Source organism: Sycon ciliatum, chromosome 9 (genome assembly GCF_964019385.1).
Source record: "Sycon ciliatum chromosome 9, ocSycCili1.1, whole genome shotgun sequence".
NCBI classification, from domain to species: domain Eukaryota; kingdom Metazoa; phylum Porifera; class Calcarea; order Leucosolenida; family Sycettidae; genus Sycon; species Sycon ciliatum.
Genome location: NC_088651.1, coordinates 18,839,165 through 18,854,050, shown reverse-complemented (window position 1 = coordinate 18,854,050; position 14,886 = coordinate 18,839,165). Strand labels below are relative to the sequence as shown.

The window sequence follows — 14,886 nt, the reverse complement described above, 5'->3', positions numbered from 1 at the left end:
GGCGGCCCGTGTTGCTTCATCTCCGGGACCATCTCCTGCCTGCTCGTCTTCTCACTGCTCAGAGTCGGTTACATCAACGATGCCATAGATGCCTCTTTGAATTTCAGGTGTTGGTGCGCCAGATTACGGCACAAGCCAACCCGTTTGTGACTGTGGGTCTTCGGCCATGGACAAGGTAGTCAAGGAGCTCTCGTCTCAGGCCGTGACTCTAGGTGCCACCACTCGCAACAACAAAAATAATCGGATGAAGACCACTCACTGCACTTCTCAAACAAGCGAGTGCACGCGAAAATTTCTTGGAGCGAAAAACATGCAAAACACAAATTTCGCGCGAACGTTCGCAATAGTTTTCGCAACCCGGAACGCGAAAATCATTGCGAACGTTCGCTCTGCAAAACCTCTCTACTATCTGCGCGAACTAGAGACAAGAGTCTGTGGTGCTAGGAAGACCACGATAACTCGCAGCACTTCCAGCAGACACTCGTGCGCTCCCGAAGTGCTGACAGCTCACATTTGTTCACACGGAAAATGCGATCACGACTTGTACAGACAGACATTGAGACAAAGTAGATGTGCTGTAGTTACCGTGGATAGCTGTGCTGAACACAAAGAACTGACTGGACGCGGTAGAGCGGAAAGGGGAGAAGATAGCTACCAGCATTGGCACAATACGGTCACGGGTGTTTTTGTCAACGCGATCGTGTTGTTGAAGCGAGGATTATTATTATTATTCTGTACTTCCACGATGTATTATTATTCAAAGGTTGAAGGATGGAAAAGGGTAAGTCTGAAGAAAACATTGACTGTGACCACCAGAACTCGAACCAGGGACCTTCGCTCGAGAAGGGCGATGCTCTAACCACTGAACAGTATGGGTATAGCTGTCATCCATAGACTGTTCAACATTTTTTTCTTCAGAAAGCGAACCACACGCTTCCTGTGACACTACACAGGCATAATATTCATTAGTTCTACAACTAAATTACTTCAAGTACTACAGTAGAGTCGCGCGCTGAAGAACGTGGAGCCCAAGAACGTCCAGCCTGAAATTCTAAGAACGCCACAGCCTAAAGCTAAGAACGGCGGTGTTGGTTTTCTGGAAGCTTGTGGTATACATTATTATGATCCAGTACGGATTGTTTCTAAGAACGTGCTACAAGAACGCAGCCAGATTGCTGAAAAATAAGAACGTCCCAGGCTAACCCCTTGGAAACAACGTTCTTGGGCGCGCGACTCTACTGTACAATGTGTTTCCAGTGCTCACGTTTCCCCTTTCCAAAATAACATGCCTACCCACCATGAATAGCGTTTGTGTCGCTCGTACATACATTTTGTTTGCCAATATTTTACTTGCCTTTTCAATCTCTCGAACTAGTATTTCTAATACTTGGTGGGTTTTTTTCACACCTCACCTTGTATACTTCCCACTATCCATTCTATAGACGTACATGTATACTCAATCTGCGGACAGAACTGTTTCGTCGTACATGTATAAGTAGTTTGTTTCTCCGCATAGCTTCTATTGTCAGACGATTTTTCCCTCATGATAGTCTCAAGAAATTCGATTAGGAACATCAATTTCAACATACATGATTGTATTCTCATTGATCATTTCGTAATGTCCGCTTCGCTTATACTATTTTTATCTTTTACTTCTTTGGTATCCAGTGCGCGATAGCATGCTCGTAGTACACGTCCGCCATCTCTCTTGTTCTACGTTTCCTCTTGTTATTTTTGCATAGGGAAACGTTCCTTTTTTACAGTGTCGCGAAGATCAAACAGAGCCGTGGCGTCACTACCACTGACTACTGGCCATGGATAGTCCCTCGTATCGCAGCAGCTACAACGACCTGGGCCTCGGGCTGTGCTGACGGCAATGCAGAGGCGCCAGCGTCCACTTCTATCTTGCCGCATGCATTCACCCTACGCGCACAGTCAGTATACAAAATACAATGCTGGATGATGTACGGATGATTGCATTGTTTCGACTGGTCGACGGTCAGCGCCTCAGCGGCAAAAAGCCACCATGCATGCAGGCGAGAGTCGTATCGGGGCTACAAAACGCCTTTGCAGGCGCTCAACAGCAGTCGCCACAGTTCATGTACTGTCACCATGCGCCCATGGTCATCGTAGCAAAGGCCAGCGGCAGAGGAGCTCTTCTTGGATTGCATCGTAGATCTACTCCAAGTCGCAGCAATAAAATGTCTTCACTCATCAAACTCAAAGTACTTCAAGCAGGTCCCTGAGAAACACGAGCGGGTAAGTCGGGAACCACTGTGGCAACAAGTATAGCCCAAACCATAACTTGGCATAAGGACTAAGTGTAAGGTCCGAAGTGCTGATACTTGTACAAGAAGAGGAATTCCACTTCAAATACCACTGAAGAAGTGGCACGCATTATGATTATGGTCCAAACCAGGGAGTCGTAAAATACCGGTATTTTACGACTCCCTGGTCCAAACACGGTGGCGGTCCCAGTCATACCGTACACCATGGTATACTAGTACGGCGTAGTCGTCGTCCATGATTGCGAATGTCTTGGGCATTTGCCAAGCAAATACATGTACCGGTGCTTTCATGGTAGCGTCAGTAGGGTTGCAGTAATACATATCTCAGCAGTGTCAGACATGACACTGTTCCATGGACATCGGTGGAAATGTCGGAAAATATCGGGAAATTCGAAGGAGAAGAGGACGGAACACCACTCGCCAGTGCTGAGTCTTCGGGTCACGTGATTCGCGATCCGCACCTCCTTTTTTCCCGTTTTTTTCTTTTTTAATCGTCGGCCTAGTAGATCTACGCGCTTCTCTGAGCTGAAGCGTCCAAAAAAGACCAGGCAATACTACAGTCGTGGCCAAAGAAATCCGACGCGTGAGTCAAAAGTAATGCTGCGTTTCCATTAATTTTCAATTACATCATACATGTACTAATTATTGTTCTGAGGGCCGCATGAGCCTTGGCACTGCTTTCGGCACGCGGGTTGGATTTCTTTGGCCACGACTGTACTGTAGTTAAATGTGAATTCTTGCGACCTTGCATGTTGCCCTTGTTGAAGGGACGTGCAGACACATGCTAGTGATGTTACGAATGAGTTGTCTTGTGCCCTCGAGCTCTCTCCCTGCCAGTGCACCAGTGCTTGCGGCTGCTGCTAGACGGCTAGGAAAACTTGCTACGTCGCCTCGGGCAACCTCGATACGCTGGAAAAGAGATTTGTTGCAAGCCGGCTTTCACAGTCCCGCGGCAGAAGAATGCGAGCACATCAGGTGAAGATCTGGCGCTTGCCGCTCCATTTGCATTGTTGTGTCGCAGAGGGTACTCGAAAAAATCCACATAACTTAGTATTATTAGTTCAGACAGCCAGCAGGCGCATCTGTAGAGAGTAGTGTAGGCAAGGCCACTGACTCTACTCTACTAGTCAGACTCTAGTCTACGATCGTCCTATCGCATTTTCAGTGCACCGGACCTGTGGCACGCATTGCCTCTGAGATGAAGATGTCACACAGAAGAACTGACGTCCACATCGAGATCAATCACCGCGAGTTGACTTTCCAACAATCCAGTTGTGTTCAAAGACAAGTGCGCATTGAATACACGTATGTAGTGTGAATAATTGTATCACCACGTGAACCGTTTTGACAGGGTAGGGCCCAGCCACTCAGCGTACATCTCAGTAACAATTCAAGGTGAAAATACAGGGCACTTTAAAAGTCTATGCATAATTATAGCCACGTGTGACTGATGGGTTTCCTAGGTCCGAACTGGATCATTTGAACTACATTCCTACATGGCTACTTCCGCTTGTCTAACCCCTATTTAAAGACGAAAATTAATGATAGTACAATGTAGTAGCCGACTGGCCGAAATTAAAAAAAAAAACTACATTGTAGTTTGTACTTCAAGTTGTGCCTTGCAATAATCACGTACCATGCCGAGCAAAATACCTAGCACAGAATCAGATACAGTGAGTTCCTATACTATAGCAGCGTCAGAACTCCCATTCTGCCAACCATCAAGTCATGACACACTAAAAAACAAGATGGGGGGGGGGGGGCTCAGACATCAAAGACCAGCATGCAGACCAGTGCCTATTCACGCCAGAATGAAAACAGTCATGTAGTTGGAACAATGCAGGGAAATATTGGTCTCTGACGAGATTTGTAAACAGCAGCAGCCTCGTCAGTTTCAGACAAAGGAAATTCCACTAAGCACATGCACTTCAAAATGTTCTCCACTTTTGATTGTATAGACTAGTAAGTAGAATGAATAAGTGGTAGTGATTTCGGCTGTGATTTATTAGCAAAGGGTTTGCGACCTCCAGTGTGGGGAGCAAACCCTTTCCTAGTGGTATAATCAAGAATCGTTTCATCAAGAGTCAATAATCATAATCAGTCTGTGCTACCTTGAACTTTGAAGAGCCCAAAGCATGTAGTTGTCGCAAAAGAAATCCAACCTCAACTTGGTGAGGGCTGCGCAAGTTTTCACTCAGTATGTACCACTAGCCCTTTGGGGGGATACCAGTAATGCTCGAAAAAGGGGCAGATTTTTGCTCGAGAAGTGAAATTGTCCTAACCAAACAAACCTTATGACAGGCACTTCCTTGATTTCTGCTCCATTTCTTTATCCACATACCAAACATGCACGTCACATAGCACCAGGAAAGATACCACATTCTGCCATTTTCCTGCCAGCACTGTCTGCCAAGGGCTATGCACTACGTGTACTGGTCAAGTAACTTAGTTTAGGGTGAGCTCGCAAGATATAAGGAGCCTCCAAATATGCATGGGATACAGTAAAAGCTGTCAAGGCGACCACTCGGATAAAGCGATCACCTGTCCCAGGAGACCACTGTCACCAGGACCAAGGGATGTTATTCCCAGTCAAATGACCCTGGATAAGGAGATCACAGAGTTTTAACTTTTATGATGATGGCAATTTGCGGAAACGCTCAATGGAACTGGTTAGTGGATTTCGCAGTGTATCTAAGAAGATGGGTGTATCCACCCAAATCCGTTCTCTTCAGATCAATTCAATTTTTAGGAATGTGTGAACATATGTTTCTGCTAGTGATCAGCCCATATGGTATGGCAACTGGGAACTGAAAGTGGCCAGTGAATGAACATGCTCCGACGTGAGGTGCCGAGATCTTGGCAGCTTACGAAACGCCAATGTTTCGTGTCGTTGCGCTCGGGCTCGGGTGTGTGTGTGTGGGGGGGGGGGGGGAGAGAGAAAATCTGTCTCTTAGAATACATTTACATCCATTATACCGAGTATCATCCGAGGAAAGCATACATGCCTTCTGCAACAGTGAAGACGCTCTTAGCTAAACAAATTGCTGCTGTTATCGGACAAGCTACAAGTGTAATAGGCAAGCGCTGTGCAAATTGGCGCAGCGATTAGGCGTCCGTATATGGCAGGTGCCGCTAAGAGATGTTCTACTGGATGCCGAGCCATGAAGAGTTTTGAGAACTTTTCACAGCCCCGGGCATGTAGCTAACACATTCATAGCCCAGTGGAGAGCGGCGTAAACATGCTCAGTCCAGACAAAAGTACAGTAAAACCGGTCAAGGTGACCACTCGGATCAGGCGAGCACCTGTCCTAGAAGACCACAGTAACCAGGACCGTGGGATGCTATTTCCAGTCAAACGACCCTGGATAAGGAGACCACCTGGTAACAGAGACCGCATTTTGAAGGTCCTTTGAGCGGTCGTCTTAGACAGGTTTCACTGTGATACGTGCAGCAGCGAATCAACAACTCATCGCGAGGCTATTGGGTTGACTCCGTTGATAAAACAATTGCCAATAAAATTGCACCCTGGGCGATGTCCTGGGCGATGAGCTAGCGGTATCTACCATATTAGACGAGTATGCTAATACATACTTGAGTACAGCGCCTGGCGTGGGGGGGGGGGGAGAAAATTTCGCAACACCTGCCCAGCTGGTTTACAACACAGACTCATGTGTCTCCAATTTGACTAGGCGCGGGGGGAGAGATTTCCCAAATCTTCAAGGTACAGATGGGTTACCGGTATGAGTGCAGTAACTCAGGCATATTCTCGTCTTCAATATTCACAGTACCATACGCTAGTACAGCACTACTGTCAGTCGCCGAAGAACTTGCGGGTCAGCCACCTAGCCTAGTCCGTTCTCATGCCCATGTACTACAGTCGATGGGCAGTTGAGTCCTCGTGTATACATTGGTATGCTGTGCTTGACGAAATTCTAGCCTGGTCGTTCTTCGGCACCCGACGGTGCTGTATATACAGAAAAAATGTACTTTCTGACTTGATTGTGTATTCTAGCAAAAGCTTGGAGAAGACGCCGCCTATGGCGGCATTGGCTCAGATAAAAAAATGCTCTGGTTGCTGGTATGTGACTTATATCAAGCTCTGGACTCACACAAACCCAGCCGTGGCACGACTCGTGTTACTATTAGTTGTCAGTTCGGTTTCCCCAACTACCAATGCAAGCCACCATGGTATTGCCAGGTATTCCGGCATGTAAATATAGAGTCCAGTGCTCTCCACCTCGTCACCAATTACTTTGAACTGAGTCACACATACTTAGGGATCCACTTCGTAGCTACATTGGTCTGCGGCAATTATGCAATAAACAAGCCAAGCCCACTAGAGAGTAATCAATCTCACCACCGCTGTTGTGTATTTGTATTTGTATTTATGGATTCTCCACAGGCCTTAGCCTAAATCGAGGGAGTCTCTCTGTTCAGGTCACAAATACAGACATACTGTCATTACTGATGGTGGAATGGGAGGCAAACAGGGCATCTCACTATGTTTCTTGCTTCTCTAAAGATGAAACATTCTTTAAAAACCGCAATCAATAAAACTAGCTGAACCGACATTTGTGTACTTTATTCATGCAATGTAAAAACTGTGGAGACGATGTGCAATAAAACGATGAAAATATGAAGAAATGGTGTAGGGAAAAAAAAATGGATTCAAACAAGTTTTAGTACACAAATGTCGGTTCAGCTAGTTTTATTGATTGCGGTTATCAAATTATTGTCTCCTCGCCGTGTGTTTAAACATTCTTTAAAAAGCATTATTAGTGAACTTGTGACATAATTATACGTCAAGTCATTGCCATGGTGACAGTGGCTCTAAATTTGGCAACCGATACGCATACATAAATTAAATGATGGTTTTCAAGTGTGGGTTTTTCTTCTTTTTTCTTGTCTCTTTCTATGTTTCTTTCTGTCCTCCATCTTTGTTAGTTTAGTATATTCCGTTTTGCCATGGTTAGCTCTCACCCTTCATCTCAACTCAATAAACGGCAGCCTTTTGGCGTGCCTGGAGATGTCGTGGAGATGAATACATATGATGATAGGCATACTGTAGAACTCGCATACTGTGATAGCGGTATCTGCGGTGCGCAGGTAAAGGCGCAGTTTCCCCATGTACATCTGATAAAACTTGTTTGCGCCAAGTATTGTCACGCAGAGTTTTGGGTGGCTTTCGACCATGGCACCTTTCCGCGGCCACGTGATATTGGCCAGCTTCTGCAATACTGGAACAGCGCCACCTGCACCATCTAAATACTGCCTGGTTACTGCATGGTTCCCATGACAACAATGCTTCCGCACACCATGATCCACACGGTTGGTTCAGTGAATTGTGTTTACATTAGCCCTTCGGTGGATAATGCCGGCAGGAACATTGGCAGAATTCGGTACGTTTTCTGGTAAGGTTCATGCATGTTTGGTATGGCTCATGCATGTTTGGTATGTGGATAAAGAAATGGAGCAGAATTCAAGGACGTGTATGCCATAAGGTTTGTATGGTTCTGGCAATTTCACTGCTTTTCCAGCTGAATCCGCCAATTTTTCGATAATTATCCGCCATGAGCTAGTGCATAGCAGACTAGGGTAAAGGAGTGGAGAGCACCCAGCCTAAAACACAGGACAGCCTTGTCTGCAAGACCTGATAACTAGTAAGCAGGATGAATGGAGGGAGGTAGGGAGAGAGAGAGAGAGAGAGAGAGAGAGAGAGAGAGAGAGAGAGAGAGAGAGAGAGAGAGAGAGAGAGAGAGAGAGAGAGAGAGAGAGAGAGAGAGAGAGAGAGAGAGAGAGAGAGAGAGAGAGAGAGAGAGAGAGAGAGAGAGAGAGAGAGCGAGCGAGAGGAGAGAGAGAGAGAGAGAGAGAGAGAGAGAGAGAGAGAGAGAGAGAGAGAGAGAGAAGGGAGGAGGAGGTGTGTGTGTGTGTGTGTGTGTGTGTGTGTGTGTGTGTGTGTGTGTGTGTGTGTGTGTGTGTGTGCATACGTGCATATGTACGCATGCATGCTTGTGTGTGCACGTGTAAATGGAACGGTATGCCTCACCTTCAATCCAGAAGATGAACATCAGGGCTAGAAGCAGCAGTGTCCGGTTTCCAAGGCCATGGCGCCGACCACCAGCAAATGAATAGCCTATGCAAGCTCCTCCTCGTTGCCGACGAGACTGTCTGTCCGTGCTTGTCGACTGGGCAGCAGTGTGGGTACTTCTGGGCTGGTCCGTTGTTTGTCGGAAACGGTTGCCGTGCCTACTGCAGGAGTCTGGCATTGGGGACTGTCTACTCGCAGCAGTAATCCAGTGTGTACTATGTGATGACGGCTGTGCTGCAGTGGGGACTGCTCTGCCACAGTCCATACAACTGTCAGCCAGTGAGGCTGCAGAATCAGGTCTGTCTGGTGCTGGAGAGCAGGAGCAGCTGGTGGTGGTGATGTGCATGGTGTTGATGTGCTTCAAGCAGGGTTTGTGTGATTTTGTCACTGCTACTCAGACTCCCTGGTAACACTCATAGGGCTCCGGCCACTGTCTGCCAAGTGCTTGCAGTCCTGGTCATCCCCCAGCTGCTGGGAGCGACCCATGAACTGCATGGATGTGTGAGAGCGTGGCTATATTCCACGGCACTGCCCTCCTCCACGGACAGACACACACGTGCACCCACAAAAAGCAGTGTCTGACTGCACAGGAAACGGACCAGTGCAGCCCCCAGAACTCCAGCTGCACCACACACTACTACTGGTATGATGACTACTAAGCCCGTAGATGATCTACACGCTACCAATCCGCTACACGCTACAGCTCAGCTCAGTCCGTTTGTTGTGGCGATTTCACCAATGCACCACCAGGGCTGACAGGAAAGGTGCCACTGCAAGTGCAAGATACACTCAGCTATGCACCAGGCCACTGCATGCAGACCGAGGACGGCGTTGCATTCCAGCCAGAAACACTGGTCTAGTTTTTGACACCAGCCCAGCACACTGGTGCCGGGATTCCCTCCTGCTGCTTGGGCTTCACGGTACGGAGACAGCAAGCACCAACAAGCACTACTCTGTGATGTGAGCGCACTCGAGTCCTCTACACTGTCTGACAGCGAGCCAGAATGTATGGGCGAGTCAGAGTCCTCTTGAGTAACTCCTGCTCGTATTAGTTGTCCTAGGCACGGATAGGAATCCTAGGCTAAAAGGCTAAATGCGGAGTGGAGCTGGTCTCACATCCGTCTGAAATCGACTCACACAGGCTCACCTCGCAGCACAGACTGACCCCCTAGTCCTGACAGCTCTGCGTGAGAAGATAGCCCAGGATAGGCAGTGAAGTTCCAAACAAAACGCGTACCATGCGCCAAGAACTAGCCCACACCAACTGCACCACACTTCTGGGTAGATGGACAAGCGGCTCTCTGCCAAAGATAATTTTTCTACTCTGGGCTGTTCGAGGCGTTCAACATCATCTTGGTATGGGCGCACCGTGCCGACACTGCGAGTGTGACTCTGTGAGAGGATCGCGTGCTTCGTAGCCTGAGAGCGCTTCTGCAGTACGACAGTCACTGCAGCCTGCGTGCGCTCGTCTCCTCTGATTTTCCTGCGGTGCTAGCCCGATGGCTCTACTGCCAGTACTGGCGCTGGGCGCATGTTGACGATCCTGATTCGGCCTCGCAGCTATGCGCTGCGCTTCTCACAAAGCTGTCTGCTAAGATAGGGTGAGAAGGACTTTGGCACCTCGGGGGCCAAGAAGGCAATCCGCTGTGGCGCTGATGCATGGTATAATGGTGTAGCAGTGGATCATGGTGGATGGCGCAGCGCGGTGTGAATGCAGCTTCACTAACATCATGCATGCACACGACCGCCGTACTGCACTGTGTCCGCGAATCATCGTGCTGGGGTGAGAAACTCGGCGCAGACAGCATGGTGCAAATCAGCGCTTGCCACCCTACGCGCAAAGCCGTGCAGACAAGCCGGCCTGTACTGCTGTACTGCCTAGGACTACTCGATGCATTGCATTTCGCTGACCTGAAGCTGAGTGAAGGCCAGTTGGGTGCGCTGGCCTAGCGGCCAGGGCACGGATTGCATCCACTGTCATTAGGACATTAGGCAGACCCTTGGGCTTGCCTTGGGGCGATTTCTGCTTGAGCGCTCACGCTCCCAGCGCTGCTGCAGCAGACCTGCAGACCTAGTACCTGCAAAGGCTACATAAAGCATAACACGATGTAGCCAACTACCGATATCTAGGCTCAACGTGCTGGAGAGTTGCTCTCGTGCAATCATTTCAGCGCTGCTCGCGGCCACTAGTAGTAGATCTACTCGAAGCTAAACCTAACACTACTATTTGGCCTTTGCAAAAATTCGATGCCAAAATGCGAGCCGAACATGTGCGCACCATCACACACTTACACGCGTAGACTGAGAACGACTAAAGAGTCTACGTGCATGCAGAAAAATGCTTCTGAGATTTCGGGCCAGCCTAGCTTCCCCTGATAGTACTAGAGTAGTAGATCTAGACTGGAGAGGAGAGATTCTGCAGCACAGCTGACTGAGGACGGACGTAGATCGACGGGGTAGTCTTGGGCATTGATTTGTAGGTGTCAGACAGGAGCGTGCACTGCAGTGCTACTGCCTCACTGTTAGTACGGAGGATTAGCAAGACGAAATTCGCGTTCGCGTTCGCAAACATTTTTCAGTTCGCGAACTGGATTGCGAACTTTCGCATTTTTCGTTCGGAAAAGTAGTCGGAACACGAATCGTGGATTCGTGTCAGGACAGTCATAAATTTACCACGCTGTACTGCCTACAGTCCATTCAGAAAAAAATGAACTTCTAGCTTTTGGCCATAAATGGGTCAAACGTTGAGTTTTTTTAGAATTTTTTTCTGCAATCCCATATGGAATCCTCTTCCAATTATGTTTCTGAAGTTTTTTTGTCCAAAAAGCAAGCCATAGCAAGAATAGGATTTCGGCCAGGTTTTGCCCCAAAAGCACTGAATTGGGAAAAACCATCAAAATCCAGGCCGTTTGACCCCCGCCTGCAACAGTGCATTCTGCGGTTCGAACCCCAGTTCAGGCACCCTTTTTGGACCCTTTTTCAAATTTCAAAGTTCGCAGCACTGCACTGTGTACGATGAAATCACAAAAAATCGCCAAATACGGGAGCTCGCCAGAGCCAGGACCCATTTTTTTATGAATGGACTGTACGTCGTGTCAACATCATGCATGTGCGAATTCTGTTTGCTAATCCTTCTCATAACGCGAATTCTGTCACTGAGTTCGACTTTCTTTGGAGAGCGAACGCGAACGCGAATTTCGTCTTGCTAATCCTCCGTATACGCGTACTGTTAGTGTTACTGGCGTTGTCGCTATTATTGTACTACGTGTAGGTCACAGTTTGAGCTCCGAGCTCTCTAGACTCTACTCTACTGCTGACGAGTGACGTACTGTGCCTACTGACTCTTCAGTACGAGTGCAGTGGCGTAGATCTACAGGTGGATGGAGAGATTTTAATTTAATGTACTGCGTTGCCAGCGACCATTCATCTGGGTGAGACTGGGGAAGCATGCAGTCAGTTGCGTCTGTGGCATGCGGCAAGGCTCGGAAGTAAAACTGAGTTCACGCGTTTGGTAAACTCCCGATCAGAAGTTTCAGTTGATCACGTTCTTGTTGATTTCATGTAGATCAGTATGTCATTGTAGAGTCTACCTGCGCTGCATGTACCAATACCACACCGGCAAGTACTAAAAATAGATTCTTTGTACACGGGGCCGCACGTCCCAAGGCTCCGGCCTTCTCTCTGCCTCACGTGACATGGACCGGATGCAGCGCAGAGCATAATGCATGTCATTGTCTTGAAAATATGCAGAATTTTGAAATTTCCAATCGGCTCTCAAAGCCCGGGTTCAGCAATTATTACTAATCAGTACTGGTAACATTTTACTCTTTAGTTGTACTAGTACACATGGTACATGACTGTATAGTAAGTATTACACTCAGACGTCTCTTATCCCGGCACCTTGGGACCGGGCACTGCCCGTATCTCAGATTTGCCCGTATCTCAGGATAACTCATCTACCATGTATCATTATCATTTTTGAAGAAGTTTTTTTGGCGCATATTGCACCTGTTCAGGTTACAAAAATAATCCATGGATAAAAATGTGTGGATTACACAGGTTGGGAGTGACAGATAAGCACTTGTGCATTCGGAAGAAAAGTTCAACCCCCCAAATTCGAAGCATTTTTGCCATAGGAACTCAAGCTGAGGGACCTGGGTGGCCGGTAGAGAGACGTGCCCGTATCTGAGGCGTCCGGATAAGAGGCGTTTGAGTGTACTTGTAACATGGAAAGATTTGGCCACAAGTAAACAGTTACATGTACAGTGTAGCTAGTTAGTTTTTGAAACTCGGATGATGAGCCCATAATAAAAAATAATAATAGCGAAAGTCAGAAAGTGCAACAACTAGTAGTAGGCAGAAAACTGACAAAGACAAACTGTACTGGGACTGAGAGAGAGTGAGCGTGACATCTTCGGCGACCTGACACCTTGTAGCTCCAATACTGGCAATAGGCATTGGCGGATAATGCTCGAAAAGGTGGCAGATTCTGCTCGAAAAGTAGTGAAATTGGCAGAACCATACAAACCTTATACTTATAGCGGGCAATTCCTCGAATTCTGCTCCATTTCTTTATCCACATACCAAACATGCATGAAACTTACCAGAAAAAGTACCGAATTCTGCCAATTTTTCTGCCGGCATAATATCCGCCGGTGCCTACCCGGGATACCTGATGAAGGCTGATTCACTCGCATCCTTTGTACTGCTACATGTACTGTATCAGTGTGAGAAAGAACTTTGAAGGAGACGAGTTCGAGCATACAATAATGTATTGCCATGATTTCTACCCTGCTTTTCATTGAAAACACTATCTGCATGACCTCCGAACCCTTTACCATGCAGAACACCAGCACTAGTCAGGTGTATTGTACACAATTACATGTATGTAGCCTACATGTATATACTAGAACTGTGGTACAATCTTGTAGGTCTGCTCCTACCTCCGAAAGGATGCCAAATTATGCTCTAAATTTCAAACCACCAAATTATGCCAATAATTACATGTATGCCGGCATAATCCGCCTGTGCCTAACACGCACATGTACAATGTACAGTGTAGGTGTATACACCAGTCTCCGCTCCCTCTGCTTCTTTCTCACACGATTCGTGCTACGAATCTCCTTTATCCGATGCCCCTTTCTGTCAGCCAGATAGCTGGAATGCTTCCGATCGAAGTCCGAATCGAATACCGAACTCAATGAAGGAAGGAAGGACGGTGGGTGGAAGAGCATGATTGTACATGTATGAGATGTACTTCATGATTGTATTAATTTTAAGCCACCCTGAGGTTTATGGAGTTTAGTGGAGCGACACAGGTTCAAGGTCGGAAAGCCCCAAGGTTGTCCCAGCTCAGCGATTCACGTGCATTCTATTGTGCCGGAACTGGGAGTCCTAGACTGTGCACGCATTTGATGTGCACATTTCCATGTAGATCGCTGTGGCAGGGTGTTGTGATTTGTGAACAATGATTCAAATAATTGTGAGATTGCTCTGGGTCGCGCGATGCGCTCTCCAATGTGGGGTGAGTGAGTTCGTGCGTTCCGAAACGAACGCACGATTCGTGAGGCGTCTGTTTAGGTCTTTGGCCCCAGGCCTATACTAGTGGTAGGTGTAGAGCTAGAGAGGCCAGCAAATACAGTACAGTGATTGGAGCTAGAGATTGCACAGAGTATTGAAACAAGATGCACTCAAATATATGCACCCTCTGATGGTCTGTTAGACCAGTGCCCTGCAGGCAGTAGTTCCTTCCTGCCGTTTCTGTCTGTTGTAGTGTGTTTTAAAGGCCTGCTCGTGCACGAACAACATGCTCATACTGGTACAGAAAAACCTGTCAAGGCGACCACTCGGATAAGGTACAGTGAAACCTGTCTAAGACGACCGCTCAAGGGACCTTCAAAATGTGGTCTCTGTTACCAGGTGATCTCCTTATCCAGGGTCGTTGGACTAGAAATAGCATCCCTTGATCCTGGTTTCAGTGGTCTTCTTGGACAGGCGGTCGCCTTATCCGAGTGGTCGCCTTGACAGGTTCTACTGTACGTTGTAGTGGCCCGCCCGGACTGGTGGTCGCCTTGGCAGGTTATACTGTAGACTAGCCATCATGGTTACGTCTGACCTGACCTTACACGGACCCGCTTCAGAAGGTAATGAACGACGAGGGCGAGGGGCGGTAGAATACGATACACAGTGTACAGTGTACATGTAGTCACGAGAACGAACGGAGAGAGGTACATGTACGTTGAGAGAAAGAGACACCGACAAACAAGTAGTCAGATATAGAGACTCGGGGATAAAGAGATACAGAGAGTGAAAGAGAGAGAGAGAGAGAGAGAGAGAGAGAGAGAGAGAGAGAGAGAGAGAGAGAGAGAGAGAGAGAGAGAGAAGAGAGAGAAAAAAGAAGAGAGAGAGAGAGAGAGAGAGAGAGAGAGAGAGAGAGAGAAAAAGAGAGAGAGAGAGAGAGAAGGAGATTTGCACGCACTGAGCATGTTCCGAATCTGTTCTAAATGATTT

General features: G+C 47.6%; 1 protein-coding gene across 1 annotated transcript in view; it reads right to left on the bottom strand.

Annotated features, from left to right (window-relative positions):
* LOC135824713 (uncharacterized) overlaps positions 1–10,481 on the bottom strand; it is a gene marked incomplete at its 5' end in the record, with an annotated part of 48,644 nt that extends 38,163 nt beyond the window's left edge. Inside the window, 1 exon segment of the mRNA XM_065337422.1 lies at positions 8,335–10,481. Coding sequence (XP_065193494.1) covers positions 8,335–8,722 — 388 coding nt within the window.
* Positions 10,482–14,886: the final 4,405 nt, after the last annotated feature.